Source organism: Clinocottus analis, unplaced genomic scaffold (assembly GCF_023055335.1).
Source record: "Clinocottus analis isolate CAN_PGR_092001 unplaced genomic scaffold, fCliAna1.0.p SCAF_17, whole genome shotgun sequence".
In the NCBI taxonomy this organism is placed as follows: Eukaryota; Metazoa; Chordata; class Actinopteri; order Perciformes; family Cottidae; genus Clinocottus; species Clinocottus analis.
The window spans coordinates 5,050,173-5,065,448 of record NW_027175898.1 but is presented as its reverse complement, the minus strand read 5'-3'; the positions used below and the strand labels follow the sequence as shown (position 1 = coordinate 5,065,448).

Here is a 15,276-nt window from a genome sequence, read left to right as displayed (position 1 = left end):
AAGTATAAAGCTTTTTTTCCTTTTTTTTAAATATTCTTATGTGAGACAAAAAGGTAGCCTTGGGGTAAAACTCTCCTGGTGATGACAACACTTTCATGCCTTTATGAATAGAAACCTGGCCAGCCAGGGCTTCTCATCTAGTCTTCCCCAAACAAATTCAGTCATCGACATTTCACTTTTTTCAATCCCCTTTTCTCTCTTAACAGAACGGTTTAGAGGCACCAAGCTGGGACAAAAGATGACCATAAAACTCTTACACATGTAATCCTGAGTTGTCATCCTTCATATTTACAACTCGGGCCTCGACAGATGACCTTTGGCCACGCCAAAACCTAATCTGAGTAAAACTTTCATGTAACAGATTCAAAGCCCCATCGTTTCCTCACGCACTTTTCAAGAAGTCCTTTGTTTTCAACACTGATTTGAATACTGAAGTCCCAAACAGTCGACTGGTGACGCACAAACACTGTCGAGTAATGTGTTAGCCGTGTTACAGAACAACAACTAACTTTAGCAGAGGGTGAAAATAAAGACCTTTCAAACAAGTACAGTACAACATCTGACTGCTCTTGTTTGCTCCGTCGAACATCATGATTGAGTGGTTATGTTAACCCTTTGTTTTTCCTTTATGGTAGGAGACATCCTTAGAAACATCATCAGAGTTTCGTGGTGTGCTCGACACCCTTCTGGTTTCAGTTTGGATTGATCCCAAAGTGTAACAACAGATCTGCTCGTGAGAGTTGTGTGCAGCCCTTCTTCTTTTACCTGAAACAGACAGATGACAGAAGTAAGATACAAGTCAGTATTACTTGGTTATGGAGATAATGTTACTTCCAACCTACTTTGGGTGTCACATGTTGAGCAAGGGGATCTGCCAGATCATGATGGTAGAGGTGGTGTCCTCGTGGCGAGACTGTTTGGTCTTTTTGTTGACCCTGCGGTGGCCGAGACCTCCGGACACCACCAGCAAAGAGCTGACATCCACCTTGCTGGCCCGGCGGCCCCTCTGGTGATGAGTCGGGTCGTGGAGCACGTCATAGAGGGCCCCGTCCTCGGGCCCGTGCTCCAAAGAGCCCTGGGACGGCGCTAGGGAGCCGCAGGACGATGAGGACAGGGAGTCCTGGAGAGCCATGGTGGAGCAGCCCGCCTCTCCCAGCCACACGCCCCGCCCCTGAGGGGCGGCGGGGGCTGGATCCGAGGGCGGCCGGGTGTTCTCCCCATCATCTGTCTCTGGTGGCGGAACGGAGGCGGGAGCGGTGGAGGATGGCGGACCAGAGGGCCGGTTACACACCGCTGCAGCCACGCTGAGGAACTTGACTGGACCATTGTGAGCGTGTAGGGACACCATACCCCGACCTGACAGCAGGCAGAGGATATCATTGTGTATTTGAAGATCATTATACATCACATGATACAGAACTGGTAAGCCAGATTCCCCAACACTTATTATACAACCCTATGGTAGTTACAGATTAGCTACAAATGTGAAGTTTTGCTGTTCTTTTTTTATCCATCATTACACAAACATCTTTGGGTTCACCCTGCACCTTATTCATGATGAAAATAAAAAAAAGGACTATGTATCTCAGTGCATCTGAATATGCGGTACGGTGATGTTCCGGTGTTACCTGTGACCTTGGGGATCCCCTGCAGTCTGGGGACAGAGAGGGCCACAGTCACTCCCAGGTTGGTCCCTACCAGCAGCAGACCGTGACAGACCAGCAGACTGCTCACCGACACTCTCTGGTTTCCTGTGGGGGGGGGGAAAGAAGCATAACTTTGGATTAAAGATGAAAATCTTTCAAATATCAGATGCATTTTGAGGGATTTTAGTGTTGAGCATGAACCGCTGGACCTCACACAGATGAGCGGTAATCAAACACACTTGTCTATTCTGGAAAATCAGAGAACGGCACAGTTAATGGCAGCGGGCCACTTGAACACGGTTTGATGCGCGGGCGGGAGGTGTGTCTTCTGCAACGCCGATGTTCGGCGCTTGTTTGTCTCCAGGGCAACGTGAAGAGGAGCCTGGATAAAAGCAGCTCTGAATGCAGAAAAATGCACCATTATGTCCGCTTTGACTCAAACAAACAAACACAAAAGTGCTTTGTCGTGGAATGAGTGAAGCGTAATGCTGTAATTAAGCAAGGAGCTTCGCCTCCGTGGCAGCGACAACAGGACAATCTGAGCTGACCTTTCTCCTTCTGGTCAGAAAGATCTCTGTGATGCCTCTTTGGACTGCAAAGGCCGTGATTGTTAGTTTAAGAGCGCCTCTCAACGATGGTGGCAATAAAGTCAGGCGCGCTGTGTTAGGTGACTTATTATGTGGAATTTAACACTCCTCTCAGGCGCGCCGCTACACAGGATTGAGCAGTGCAACAAATGCTATCGAGGAGCAAGACATTTTTATCATCACTTTTTATGTTTGTAATAAGAATCTGGGTTTTTTGCAATAACAGCCTTTTGGGTCCTGCTATGTGGGAGGCGAGACTGTCATGAGTCATTACTGCTGTAACAGCTCGACTTGAATTTCCTCCCTCAAAGTAATCCTCTTGGGGTTTAGGAAAAATTACTGCCAGTCTCTCCGCCTGACCCCCTCACTAGAGCTGACCCCTTGCATGGGGCACACACACGCACACACACAGACACACACACAGACACCATACTTATATACTTCCAGGAATCCTGCCAGATGGGCAGGCAGGTACAGCTGAAGACTGGGCTCTGCCCACATGTGCTTCTAATGAGGGCCCAGAGATAGCAGAAACACACAGACTGCTGGTCGGGGGCCTCGCTCAACTTCCTCCTTTCATAATATTTGGACTTCCCCACCCAAAGGGTGAACTAAAATAAACCCAGAGTGAACGTCAACACGGCGCAACGCTGGCCCTGATCCGACACCAGAGCACCACTTTGATCTGCACTTAGTCCTGACAAGCAACAGCAGGAGGGAGGAGCAAATCCCAAGCGTTACAATAATACACTTGATCAGCCATTCAGTCTCGAAATAACTCTGATCAGCAATGTGAGTAATTGCCATTTCAGTCCGTCTACATTACCCCCATTGTAATGCCATTGGACAGTGTTAACACGCTGATCCGTATAACGCTTTTTGTTTCTATTTAGAGGATCAGAGGGTCATCAAAATGGTTATAAGTCACCCTCAGGGGGAAATCGAGGTATGCACTGAATCCATCCAATAGTTTGCGAGACATCCCTCAGGCCATGGTCCCCGAAGGATGGCGCCTCACCGATCATGAGGAATCCTAACTTAGTTTCCTCGTCATTCTGAAACATTTCCAAGGACAAAACCAAACGAAGACAAGTTTTAACCAGAGCTTCATCACATTGCAGCGACGGCCAGTCATCCAGTCCCATCCTGTTGACTCAGCCCTCTTATCTTTCAGGGAGTGCATGTTCTCTCATAAGAAAGCGTCTTATCCGTGTTGGGACGTGGGCCACATTGGTGGTGTACAAACAAAGAAGGGCTGGAGGTGTTATTTACTGACCCCCCCTGATGTTTGTCTCCCAATAGGCCATGCATGGCTGCCTATTTAGGTCACAGAGCAACAGACAAAGGCAGACTAGACCCTCGGTGCAGCAGCCTGCCAGCCAGCCAGCTTCCTCTGAGACATCACCACGGAGCAGTCGGCTTTGATGGAGTACCACCGCTTTTTGAAGCCCTTATTCTGGGCTTTTTAAAAAATTTTTTTTTACAAAATTTAAACTTTATTTTAGAATATTTTAGGACTATTTCACAGATTTTGTACTTATCCTGATGTGGATCTGTGTCCCACTTTCCTTTGAAAACGAGATTCAGTAAATATCACCCGGTCCTACAGAGGTGCAATAAAACAAATCCATAGTCCAATAGGGAGCTCTAATATATTTTCAGATTAATACTTGTGTAGAGAGAAAGTAGCAATGTTTTTACTGCCTTTTGGGAAATATCACCCAATCAGCTACTAACACTATCAAATTACTCTAAAACACCAGCCACATAATATTCTATAATAAACACCAGAGATGGATTACATTGGAATTTACTGCTATTACAGCTTATAAGCTAACTCTGTGTTAAATGTAAGGACTTAGCAGAATTGCTCCAACATGCATGAACATGAGAAGGATTACTCCACCCAGAGCATCTCCTGCATTCAACACTGAACCATTTAAAGAAGCATTCACACTGAAGACAACGCCCCGTCTCTCCATGTGTGAGCCTGATTGTAATAGGTGTTGTAATATAATACACCTTCTTAACAATGTGGACTTCCTGGAGAATAGGACATCTGAAATCAGAGTATGGGTTACAAATCTGGTCATTTTCTGAAAAGCTGATAATATCTTTCCCTTTTGTCTGAGTGTACATGAATAAAGCACATAATTGCATATGAAAGGTTATCACACAGACTCCAACACATCGATTGCAGGCAGTCCCTCCTGTCCAAACAGTTTGGTTGGCAGTTCCAATTACATCAGAGCTTGTGCAGAAACAGCATTTTTTTTGTTCTCAGTCTGCGCCACAGCGGCAGCCAGCTTTGATAAATGCCACGTGGAGCATTCTGGAAAAGCACAGATCTCAAAAGACCACGGAAAGAGCGGCAAACAGGTTCATGCAACTGCCTCGCTAAGATATCCAGATCCCAACCACACAGTAGTGTTGGCGATTCAAACTGTACGCAAAACCGCTGTTCACGGATCCAACGCGGCGATCAGAGGAAGTGAGCTCTTAATGTCGAGGCCCCCCGAGGATGAAAGCTTTCCAGTGTGGTCGTCTGTCCCAAAACTAGCTTCCTCTGCGGTCGCATGGATCCTATTAGCAGCGAGGTCCCAAATCAGGCTGCTTCCATCATTCCCATCTGTTTGACAAGGAGGCCGTCCACTTGTTACTCTAAACACTGGGTATCAGAGTGAGATTCTACCTCAATATCAAGTCAGTGCGGATACTTCACACAGCTGGTCATTACGTTTCCACATGCAATTAGGGATTTCCTTCAGGAAACTCGAGGTTTGTAAACGTAGTGTTTCTGCTGGAGCCAGCACTGCTCATAATTGTTTTTTCTCTGCAGACCAAAGCATGTGGATGCAGCAATACACTTGTAGCCATGGCTACGTGAAGCGGTGAGTGGATGGTTCTTTCATGCCTGCTGTATTTAAGCCTTCACATCATTGCAAGCGGTATTCTCCCAAAAGCCAATTACATGAGATCTGACATTCTGCTGCTGATTTATAGACGCTACTTGAAGTGAGAGACTTGCTTGGTGAAAAGAGCTAAACTGCTTTCGCAGATGTTACACAACCTTCCAGACGTTCTCTTTTGTCATTTTGCTAAAAGCTTTTGTTGCCTCCCTGAATGTTATTGCTACCTCGCGGCAATAATAGAGAAGTCTCTCTCAAGACTAATAGAGCAGCGCTGGGTTAATAACAGCCCTCGCAATGATGCTGAAGATGAGATTGCACAGAACAACTGAGGGCTAGTCGCTGACAGCAGCCCACAAAACACATCCAGACTGGACCACGGCTGTCATCACAGACCAACACTCAGATCAAAACCACATTACAGTAAAAGTAAAACCCTGCACTGTGAAGAGGAAGGCAATGAGTCGATTGTAAAAAAACTTAAATCTATTGAATACTTCAAGACAAATCACATCTGTTTGCATTTCTCAGCGTGCAGGAACAAGAGACTGAAAGCAGCAGCGATCGCTCTGCACTAATCCAGACTTCCTTCCAACAGGAGAAAAAACTACAACCACCCTTTTTTCGGCGGTGTGTTTTTGGGTCAAGCTGATGTAACACAGCAGCTTACGAGATCTAAAGCAGCAGCAAGCCGCCTCGATGACTTCAGCCTGGGACAATTGTCACAGTGACAGTCCTTCTGTTTAACGTTTGACTTAAACACACGTGGAAGGAAACTGTTGCACAATCACAACCCGGCTGCCGCACACTCAATACAATATCATCTACCGTGATGACAAAAAACACCACAGTAACACAACTAATGTCTGGGTTGAAGCACACGTCCGGTTTCAGACGCATACTGTACGTTAACATATCGGACAACTTCAACTTTTCTTTTCAGAGCTTCTAAAACAAACATGTGCTCCCTCCAATTACTCTCATCTTGCATCAAATCGTCTGTGAAAAATGACTTGTTTGTCTCGCCTCTGACGCAGTTCGGCTGATATTACTGGCGAGTAATGACCGGTTTACATCTGGAGTTCACAGTAAGAGATCAAAGGTGAACCATTATCGTGGAATGATGCAAGTAAAGTAAATACTTTTCAAAGCAGGAACAAACTACTCTTCTCACCTAAATTACTGCTCTCCCTTGTTATGCTAGATCTTGTCAAGAAAAGAAAAATCTACCTTCAAATACTCCTACATTGTGGTTTATGTTTAATCGAGATAGCTTCGGTTTTAATTGTCATTACAGCTCATATTTTTTTGCCAGGATAACATTCTGATCGACTTAGGTTACTCATTTTATTTCTACTTTTTAAGTGATGGACTTATTAACAGAATAGCGAGTTCCAAAACAAGCTCTTGATCTTCGGGGCTGTGAATGTTTCAGACAGCTGAGAAATGTTATTTTATGCTGAACTCCGAGCTCAGCTGTAAATAAGTCCTATTTTTCCAATGTGATGTCATGATTCATGTTGTCTTTGTTTGGTCGGTTATCAAAAACGATGTCTCATGATTTGTTTTTACAAGTGTTGAAGTCTGGGCTGGATTTTCCCTTTTGACAGCGCCTTCCAGAGCACACAAAGTTTCCTTCAAGTAACCTGAGGTCAAAAGTTTCCTTTATGCAATTCAAGAATAGAGACAAAATGAGAGGTTCTTAATTCACTGTTTAGACTAAAGGAGTCATGATGAACCTGCCACAACAAGAGCTGTCTGGATGAGCCGCTACACGGATGTCAGCTAATGACTGACAGCCACAGGCAGCACTCGCAAGCCACGAAGCTGTTGGACTGGCATCACGATCCACAAATGTGAATCTGAATAAGTATATTTGACAAGAAGATTGTCCATCAAAAAGAGAGAACCACGCTTTGCTGTTCTTCTTACAACAGTTTGACACTCTTTAAAAGGTTTCAGTGTCAACAGGCTTACCGATCACCTGATCGACACTGATACTCATTCAGTTTTTGACGCTGAATACTTGAACTATAAACTTGAGCGTCGCTAAATGTTTTTTTTCAAATCTGTTTATCATCAGTATGAATGTCCCTGGATAGGTGCAGTCACGAATGTCTTACCGGGTAGTGTATTGTGGACCGGTGTGGCAATGTTAATGTCCTGCAGGTGCTCCAGGGTCTCGGTGTGGAAAAGGCGCAGAGTGGAACCGGAGCTGAAGGCGATCCAGATGCCCACCCCAGCCACCACCATGTGGGACACCACCATGCCCTCCTCCTGGTGGGCCTCCAGCTGCCTCTGGATGGGTGGGACAGGGCAGAGTGACAGGCTTTAGGCGCTATCTATTGCACATTTATTATAAATCCAGCCGGAGCGAGGATGTCTCCCAACAGAGTAGCACAACTATTATTAAGAGTGAGTGTGTTCAAATATCACCAAGGGAAATATAAGAATCCTAAGGACTTTCTCAGTGGTCATGAGAGTAAAACAGAAGAAGTAGCTAGCGCGTATGAGTAAACATGACACCTTTGAGAACAGTAACAGTTAAGTCATCAGAGACTGGAGCACGAAATCGTAACTTTTCCAGAATCTGGGTTGTTGTTTGTTGTTCAGACGCCGTGGCTCTTGTATCAAGCGTTAGGTTGCTGCCTGTTCGTCTGCTCAAGAGAGAACACTGACGCTCCAAAAATAACAGCACTGTATACTGTCGTTATTGACATTTTAAACCCAGGCTAAACATGACAGAGGCTGCAGGGTTTCAAAAACTAAGCAATCAACCCACAGAAAGTCTGTCTCACTGTTTAGACTACAGCAGCACACGCATTGCCAGTGTAATGTCTGGGACCCTGTGATTATGCTCCACCATCCAAATGGTATCAAAAGAGTCACATTTCTACACCAACAATGTCTTTTAGGGGCCAAATGCACAACCATTGCCAAGATGATTGGCTATTTCTTTACAGCTAATCCTAATGCTTGATTCTAAATCATTGGTGCCATTGGATTCGATTGCAGGTGAAATCCGAAGAAATCATGCAGAAACTCTTTCAGCTTAAACTCCATATTTCTGGGCTCACTGAAGGAAAGGGGAAACCAGGACTGTACGGGGGAGACGGTCAGACCCTGCTGCAGTAAAATGTGAGGTTTTCTCATGGTGCTTGGAAACACTACCACCTTTGTCCACAGGAACTGCCAAAATTAACACAAAAAAGAAAGTTCCTTGGAGTAGTTTTAAATTATTACAACTTTACAAATATTTTTCTTTAACACTCGACAAAACTTTCTTTCATTAGCGTGGACAAGAATAGCTTCACATATCTGCAGAGTGTAATTTTGAATTCTCGGGGCATGGAGACCAATAAACTGGTCTTTTTCCATCCCCACTGGTTACATAATCTCACCACATATTACATGTAGGTGGAGTTATATTTGGCAAAGGAGAGCCCGTTCACAAGTGTGTCAGTGCAGTACAGGGTTGCATTTAAATGTGGTAACAAAGGAGCATTTTGTTTAGCACACATCTGAACCATTGCCATTTATATTGTGCATACATTTATTACGTACCTTTTTAAATATAAGTCTAATGTTTCTGTATAAAAACTCGCCATTTCTTTGTCTCGGTCTCTCTCTCTCTCTCTCCTGTTTGACCTACAGTCACCACTCTGGTGTAACTGTGAGTGCTCCGTGAGGGAAAGAGAGTGAGACAGGCAGGTGGTGCAACATAATGAGCTTAATGAGGCTAAACAGATTATTAGTGAGTGCATGTCACCGGAACGTTACTATTCCTGGACGCATGACAGGTGCTTCCGTTCCCTAAACCAGGCCAGAACACACACAGGCAGTACCGCTCATATCCCAGGCTATGGAAACAAGAAATCCCAGAAAGGGAAAGGAAAGGAGGCACCTTCATCTACTTGTGGTTCTTTATATTTTTAGTAACCGCAATTTCCATTTGTTGCTTCTTGGGAAAGCTCCCTCATGCTCCTTAAATGTTACTCTGTCCTTAGACTTCCTTCAGATATACAAGGGGTATTCACACCACACACAACTAAACACTAAACTGCTCTGTTTATGATGTAGACATGGTGTGCAATAGCAGCCTAAGCAAGGTTACGTACCTCCACACAGTGTGTGTGAGCACTGATGATGAAGACCTGTCCACCTGTTGAAGCCCACAGGTGGTCCTCCACAGCCAGCATGGCCTTGACCGGGAGGACACCCAGTTTCAGCACCGTCGGCTTTTCCCAGCTCCACAAACCATCTGTAACAACAAAACACAACACTGTCACCTCAGTTCTCGTACAAAAAAGCAATGTGGATTTCACAAAATTCAGCTGAAATGCAAACACAGAATACACATAAATTCAGGAAGGATTGCACTGTGAATCTCTTCTATTAGTGTCAGTTGCAAAGTAAACCTTGAGCATTTTTTTTATGCCATAGTTAAAGAAGAATGGTTTACACTCCGAATGGGAGACACAACAATAATGTCTTTTATAAGTGTCGTCTGAAAAGGTCATCTGCATGTATGGCTCTGCTAATGCTGGTGGACTGGCCATTGATGGTTTTCACAGTCTTCACTATGAATATAGATGCGCTGCGAGGCATTAGTCAGAGCTGCGCTCTATCCCACTCACACCTCCTACACACTCAGTTCTACATGTGCCTGGGCACCCACGGTGTCAGCTCGACTGCAAGAAAACATCCCATGCAGTGCTGTTATAAATATCATCACAATACATTTATTCAACCATTATATACGCTGGTTGAGATTACAACCAATGTCGTCATCAGATGAGAGCCAGTGTAGTTGTGGCGGACAGAGAAAGGTTTTACATTTGATAAAAATTACATCGGGCTTGGAAATGAATGTATATCATATCGATACTGTAATAGAAGACTAGATATCAACTTAGATTTTGTTCCAACTGTCCTATAATTTTACTTTACCCACTTATAAACATTTATCAAAAATCAAATAAAAAAAAATCTTACCCTAACCCTGTTGAAATATTGAGTAAAAACACCAGTAGTCAACCCTACAATATCAAAGTATTACTTTTTCCCCCATATCGCCCTGCCCTAATGTCACATACATGGCTCTAAAATGTCTTTTTGTTTCTTTTTCCTCACATGTACTTCTGCTTGGAAGGGCCCTGTGTGAAAACAGCCTTCATTTCCTCCAGACACCACATTCCTCGTTGGCTAATCTAGTCCAGGAAGTGAACACGAGGCCTCACCAATAGTGTTGGTACGAAGAAGGCACAAAGGCGTCTATTGAAGGCAGAGGTGCCTCGCAGGGAGCGATGTTCTTTCAGAGTACAGTAATGACCGGGGAAGTGAGGGAAATCTCCCACTAAAGGGGCAAGGTGGGATTAGCATTCCAGCAATGCCCTGTGTATATTATTGTAACAATCACACTGTGGAGGTAGATGTCCATGAAAGAAACAGAGAAAACGGAAAAAGGAAAGGAACAGTTGGAGAAAAAAGAAAAAAATTGAAAGGAGTGCCAACTTTGCAGTCTTACGTAAGCCTGCCCACATCCCTCACTTCTCAAACTGAAGCATTCCTTTAAGTCAGTGTCAGCTGGAATAAACGACTCATCACGGTGTGTGTGTGTGTGCGTGTGTGTGCGTGTGTGTGTGCGCATGTCCAAACAGCAACACACAAACCAGACAGTGAACACTGATTAAATAAGCCAATCTGTTTTCTAATTTTGACACGCTGTAACAAACAGGACATTATGCACCGTGCTCTCAACATGAAAAAGCAGATGATGCCGGGCGGCGGCATAGAGCAGGACAGAGTTTATGTTCCAACTGTCCGGCTGTGACCTTTGCCGAATCATTGCCTCCTTCTTTCTCCATCTCTCACACAGTCAGTCACAGAGGAAAGAGGCAGCGTGGCAGAATGAGGCCGAGTGGCCAGCTTCAGACACGCCGCATCCACCGTGGGACAACTCTTTAAAGACAAAGCAACGTCCCTGCCTGTTCAGTCGCTTTTGATGTCTCGTCAATACTCCCTTCCTTTGAACACGCGGCAGCTTAACATCCAAGAATAAAAGCTGATAATTTTCATAGTTCTGCATGCTTTCTTCTCTGCGATGAAAACCCTGAGTCTACTTTAAATGCTAATCCAGCACGGGCAGAGCCTTTCACCGCGATGAAGCACTTGAGCAGCATTACAGCGGCGACAGTTTCTCGAGCAAACTCTGCAGGGTGACTCATCGTTTTAGCATCACACATCATGTTCTAGTGACAGAGCTGTTAATGGGAAGAATGGGAAGATTTAGGGGCAGGATTTTCCTGTTGGAATTCATTTGACTCACCAGCGGTGATGAAAGATAAAAAGCAGCTTCTGAAATTGCTTCTGAAACCACCAATACTCTGTGTCAGTATCTCATAAGTGTTGTGTGTGTGTGTGTGTGAGAATGACGGTGAGGGAGAGGTGACATTGGCATCAAAACAAGTAGAAATGAGTAGCCCTGAACATTCCTGAATGGTTGCGTACGTTTCTTCCAGGCAAACTGTTGCTCAACTGTGGAATGAGCGAGAATAGTTTTCCACCTGTGTTTCTGTCCTCAGGCCATCATCCATATTCTTTTGATCTCTCTCTCTCTCTCTTTTTCACACACAAGCCTAACATTCCAACTTAACAGAACAAAAAAAGCTAGAAATTGAGAAAGGGCACTTAAAGGTCCGCCTTTAGGGATGTTGGAAATTCAATTTGAGTCATATGAGCGCATGGAGAGGAAGAAATATGCGAGATTGAGGTTAGTAAAACATGCCTCTAGCAATGGTGGCATCACAGGAGGATAGTGACACAGATACTTAGATTTGACAGCCAAGAATCACAAGGAGTCTGTTCTGAAATGTGTACTTATCTTGGTCCACATTGTGACCCGGAGAAAATGAGACACAGAGACTGAGAGAGGAGGCCCTCTGTTTGCAGCGCGATGAAAGCCAATAAGACACGGAACAACACACGAAATGTGAAAGACTGTGGGAAGACTGAGGCTCAGATGCTCTCCTCCAATGTGTCTGCACTCGTCTGGGTCGGAAGACATTAAATAGGTCACCGAGAACAGTTTGGCTTCTCCCAGACAACCGAGCAAACGGGAACAGAACCTCAACAGAGGAGACCCCTGACCTCGAGCTGCACAGCGAGCCTCCGACCCGGTGACTCAGAAACATAAAGTACAAGTCAGAGCAGTCGACCACAAAACAACATCTCTGTTCTCCCCAGAACAACCCCCTCCTACGCAGTGTTGACAACTATTTAGACGTGTCACTTTCGCAACAAACTCATTGTAGCACATGAAATGTTTCGCCAAATAATTGGAAGAAGTAAACAGATATGGTGCTGGTTGCTTTGGGTAGATCCGATCAGCAGAAATGTGCTAGAAAGCTACAACAAAGTTGCCAACACTGCTCTTATTCATGGCCAATAGTTAAGGTTACAAAACTCTGGGCTGGCGCAGACTAAATATCGACGTAAACACTGTCAACCTACACAGTTTCAAAACCAAATCTAATTAACTCAATGAAAGCATTTCTGTTTCACACAAGAACTGTAATTCACCTTGTAATTGCCTTAATTATAGCTGTTTAAGAGTATCAACAAAACATCATGGAGGAAGAATTCAGAGACTATGACAGAGGAGAGTCCCTCCCCTCCCGAAACACACACCTTGTGATCTGGAGTAGACCGCCACAGAGCCGCTGACCAGGCCCACGTACAGACAGTGTCTCTTGTAGACCAGGCTGGTGACGGTGGACTTGTCTGGGGTGAAGAAATGCTGCAGACGGACTTTCTTGGACCGTTGGCTGCTCTTATACACAATGATGCTGAACAAGACAGGAGATCACATCAGAAACAATCTTCATACTGATAGCCGTGTATATCAAAGAAGCACACACGGCTATCAATATCATATCAATATTATGTCAATATCATGTCAATAACAGTTTGACAGAAGATGCAATTTCAGAAATTAGTGCCTTCAGCCATAATGTTGTAGTGTTTGTGTCATTTGAGACATAATTTGAAAGTTGTAATGATACCTGCGCATATAAAATCTGAAACTTAAAATTCGACAATGTCCTAAAGCCAATCAAATGTAATTAAACATATTCTGATATTCTGGGGTTGATCCAATACTTCAACATGCATCTTCTGAGCTTTTTGGGATAATTTTAACAATTTTTTTTTTTCTCCCTGAAGCTTGTTTGTCAAAGTATTCAGAGACTTCCTACAAGTCTCTTAATACTTAGTGCTTTTTGACAAACTGTAAAAGGGAACGCACAGCCCTATTGCATGACCAAGAATGACACTTTTGAGCAAAACATTGCATTATGGGCCATTGAAGTTAGTGGACAAGGATCATAGATATATTAGCCAACATGCTGGATCCCTCACTACTGATTAACTTTGGTGCTAAATGAAAAGGCTAGAAGACACCATTGTTCTTTGATGCTGACACTCACCATTTATACATGCATAATTAAAACCTGACTTATCATTTATGGATGCAGACTTAAAAATCTCTCTCCTAGATGTGCATGGTGTGGGCACATATGACTTTAAATATTTCACAAAAACATTGATTGTAACTTGTGGACATGGCAAGATAATAAAGGAATGCAGACACAGTCGTGAAAGTACACAGTGTGCTGTACCTGCCCTCCTCCATGCCCAGACACACACTGGGAGAGTCACTGGCCTTTGCTGCATGGTTGTTTTCAGGAATGTTCTCTCCATTCTCCTGCGGCTGCTCTGCAGGGACGTAGGCCATGCAGAGGATACGGGACTCCACATTGAAACACTCAGTCACCTTTGGGCTGGAGCTCTGCATGGCCACTATGGATATCTGGCCCATCTGGTTGGTGCAACTCGCAACCTGAACAAAGATAACGACAGCTTTTGTTTTAGGGATACTTTCATTCATAATAAATACATGGTATAGCCCAGTTAACATCTTCAAGTGATACACAGCATGGAAAGCACAGTTCAAGTAAAACAAAGCAAACGGCACTTTATAAATAAGCATTCGACTGAAGCGCTCCTGAAAGTATCCGGTTCATGCTATAATTTACCAAATAAAAGATCCAATAAAAACAATACTATACTATCTATGACATTAAATCATGTTGAAAACAACCAAAATCAAACAGTTCATATACTACCCCACCATTGAAATAACAAGCCAAAGTGAGATATCTTTAACAGACACAAGGTCTTTCCCTGACAGACAGAAACCCTGCATTAGCAGTGACTACCATGCTTATGACTGGTTTATTTTAAGAAAAACTTAAGGACTGAATCAATCATTTCCAAACCCAGACTGTTGCTCTCAAGGGGACATTAAAACACTTTAATTGGATTAGAAAAAACTTACCATCTGCTCATCCAACACTAAAGCAACACATTTGAGTGAAAAACTGCTTTCTGCCAAAACTAAAAGTCAGACTCACTGAGAGAAAAGTGGTCAGGCTTAAATTATCATAGCTGCTGAAAATAAGAGGACTGCAAGACCATTTGCCAATTTACAGTTGTTAAAGCCCCTCAACACACTTCACTAAATCCTCTTGTCCAAAAACTAAGAAGTTTGGATCATCCACCACAACTGCAACTTTGTTGTAAATGTAAACACCTTGCTTTTTTAAAATTTTTATGAACGACGTAGAAAAAAGGCCTCACCCACACACAGCCATGGCCCACGATGGGAGTATCTGCTGTGCTCTCTGTGTTGATGTGGGGCTCTGGATTATGAACAGCACATTCCACCTGTCACACAACGACAAGCAACAAGAGGCTCAGATGAGGAGGAGTCCACAGGGTAAATACAACGTGGGGAGAGTTGGTGTCAATTAGTGTCAAGTTAAAAACCTTAAAGATGTCTGAGAGGTTGAGCCCTGAAGCAATACACCTACACAAGCCTACATGTCATGTTATATTTTGAGAGTGAGAATTCTGCTCAATGTTCAGTTTTAGAAACAGCCCACATTACTGTCATGTTTTCGAGCCTCGTCCAACAACATGACTCAAACCTTCACTCTGACTAAATACTACTTAGTGGGATCCAACATAAATTACTACTATCACAACCTTGCGACCCATACGGGGATCGACATC

At 43.9% G+C, this 15,276-nt stretch overlaps 1 protein-coding gene across 2 annotated transcripts in view; it reads right to left on the bottom strand.

Moving 5' to 3' along the window:
- The window catches only part of arhgef10 (Rho guanine nucleotide exchange factor (GEF) 10), a 44,193-nt gene continuing 28,917 nt past the window's right edge, over positions 1-15,276 (bottom strand). For both annotated transcript variants that reach the window (XM_068580437.1, XM_068580438.1), the window contains 8 exons: positions 14,842-14,928; positions 13,821-14,041; positions 12,832-12,989; positions 9,261-9,403; positions 7,266-7,440; positions 1,629-1,751; positions 843-1,356; positions 1-765 (listed from right to left, as the gene is read on the bottom strand). In XM_068580437.1, coding sequence (XP_068436538.1) covers positions 851-1,356; positions 1,629-1,751; positions 7,266-7,440; positions 9,261-9,403; positions 12,832-12,989; positions 13,821-14,041; positions 14,842-14,928 — 1,413 coding nt within the window. In that variant the 3' untranslated portion in view covers positions 1-765; positions 843-850. The remainder of the gene's footprint in view (positions 766-842; positions 1,357-1,628; positions 1,752-7,265; positions 7,441-9,260; positions 9,404-12,831; positions 12,990-13,820; positions 14,042-14,841; positions 14,929-15,276) is intronic.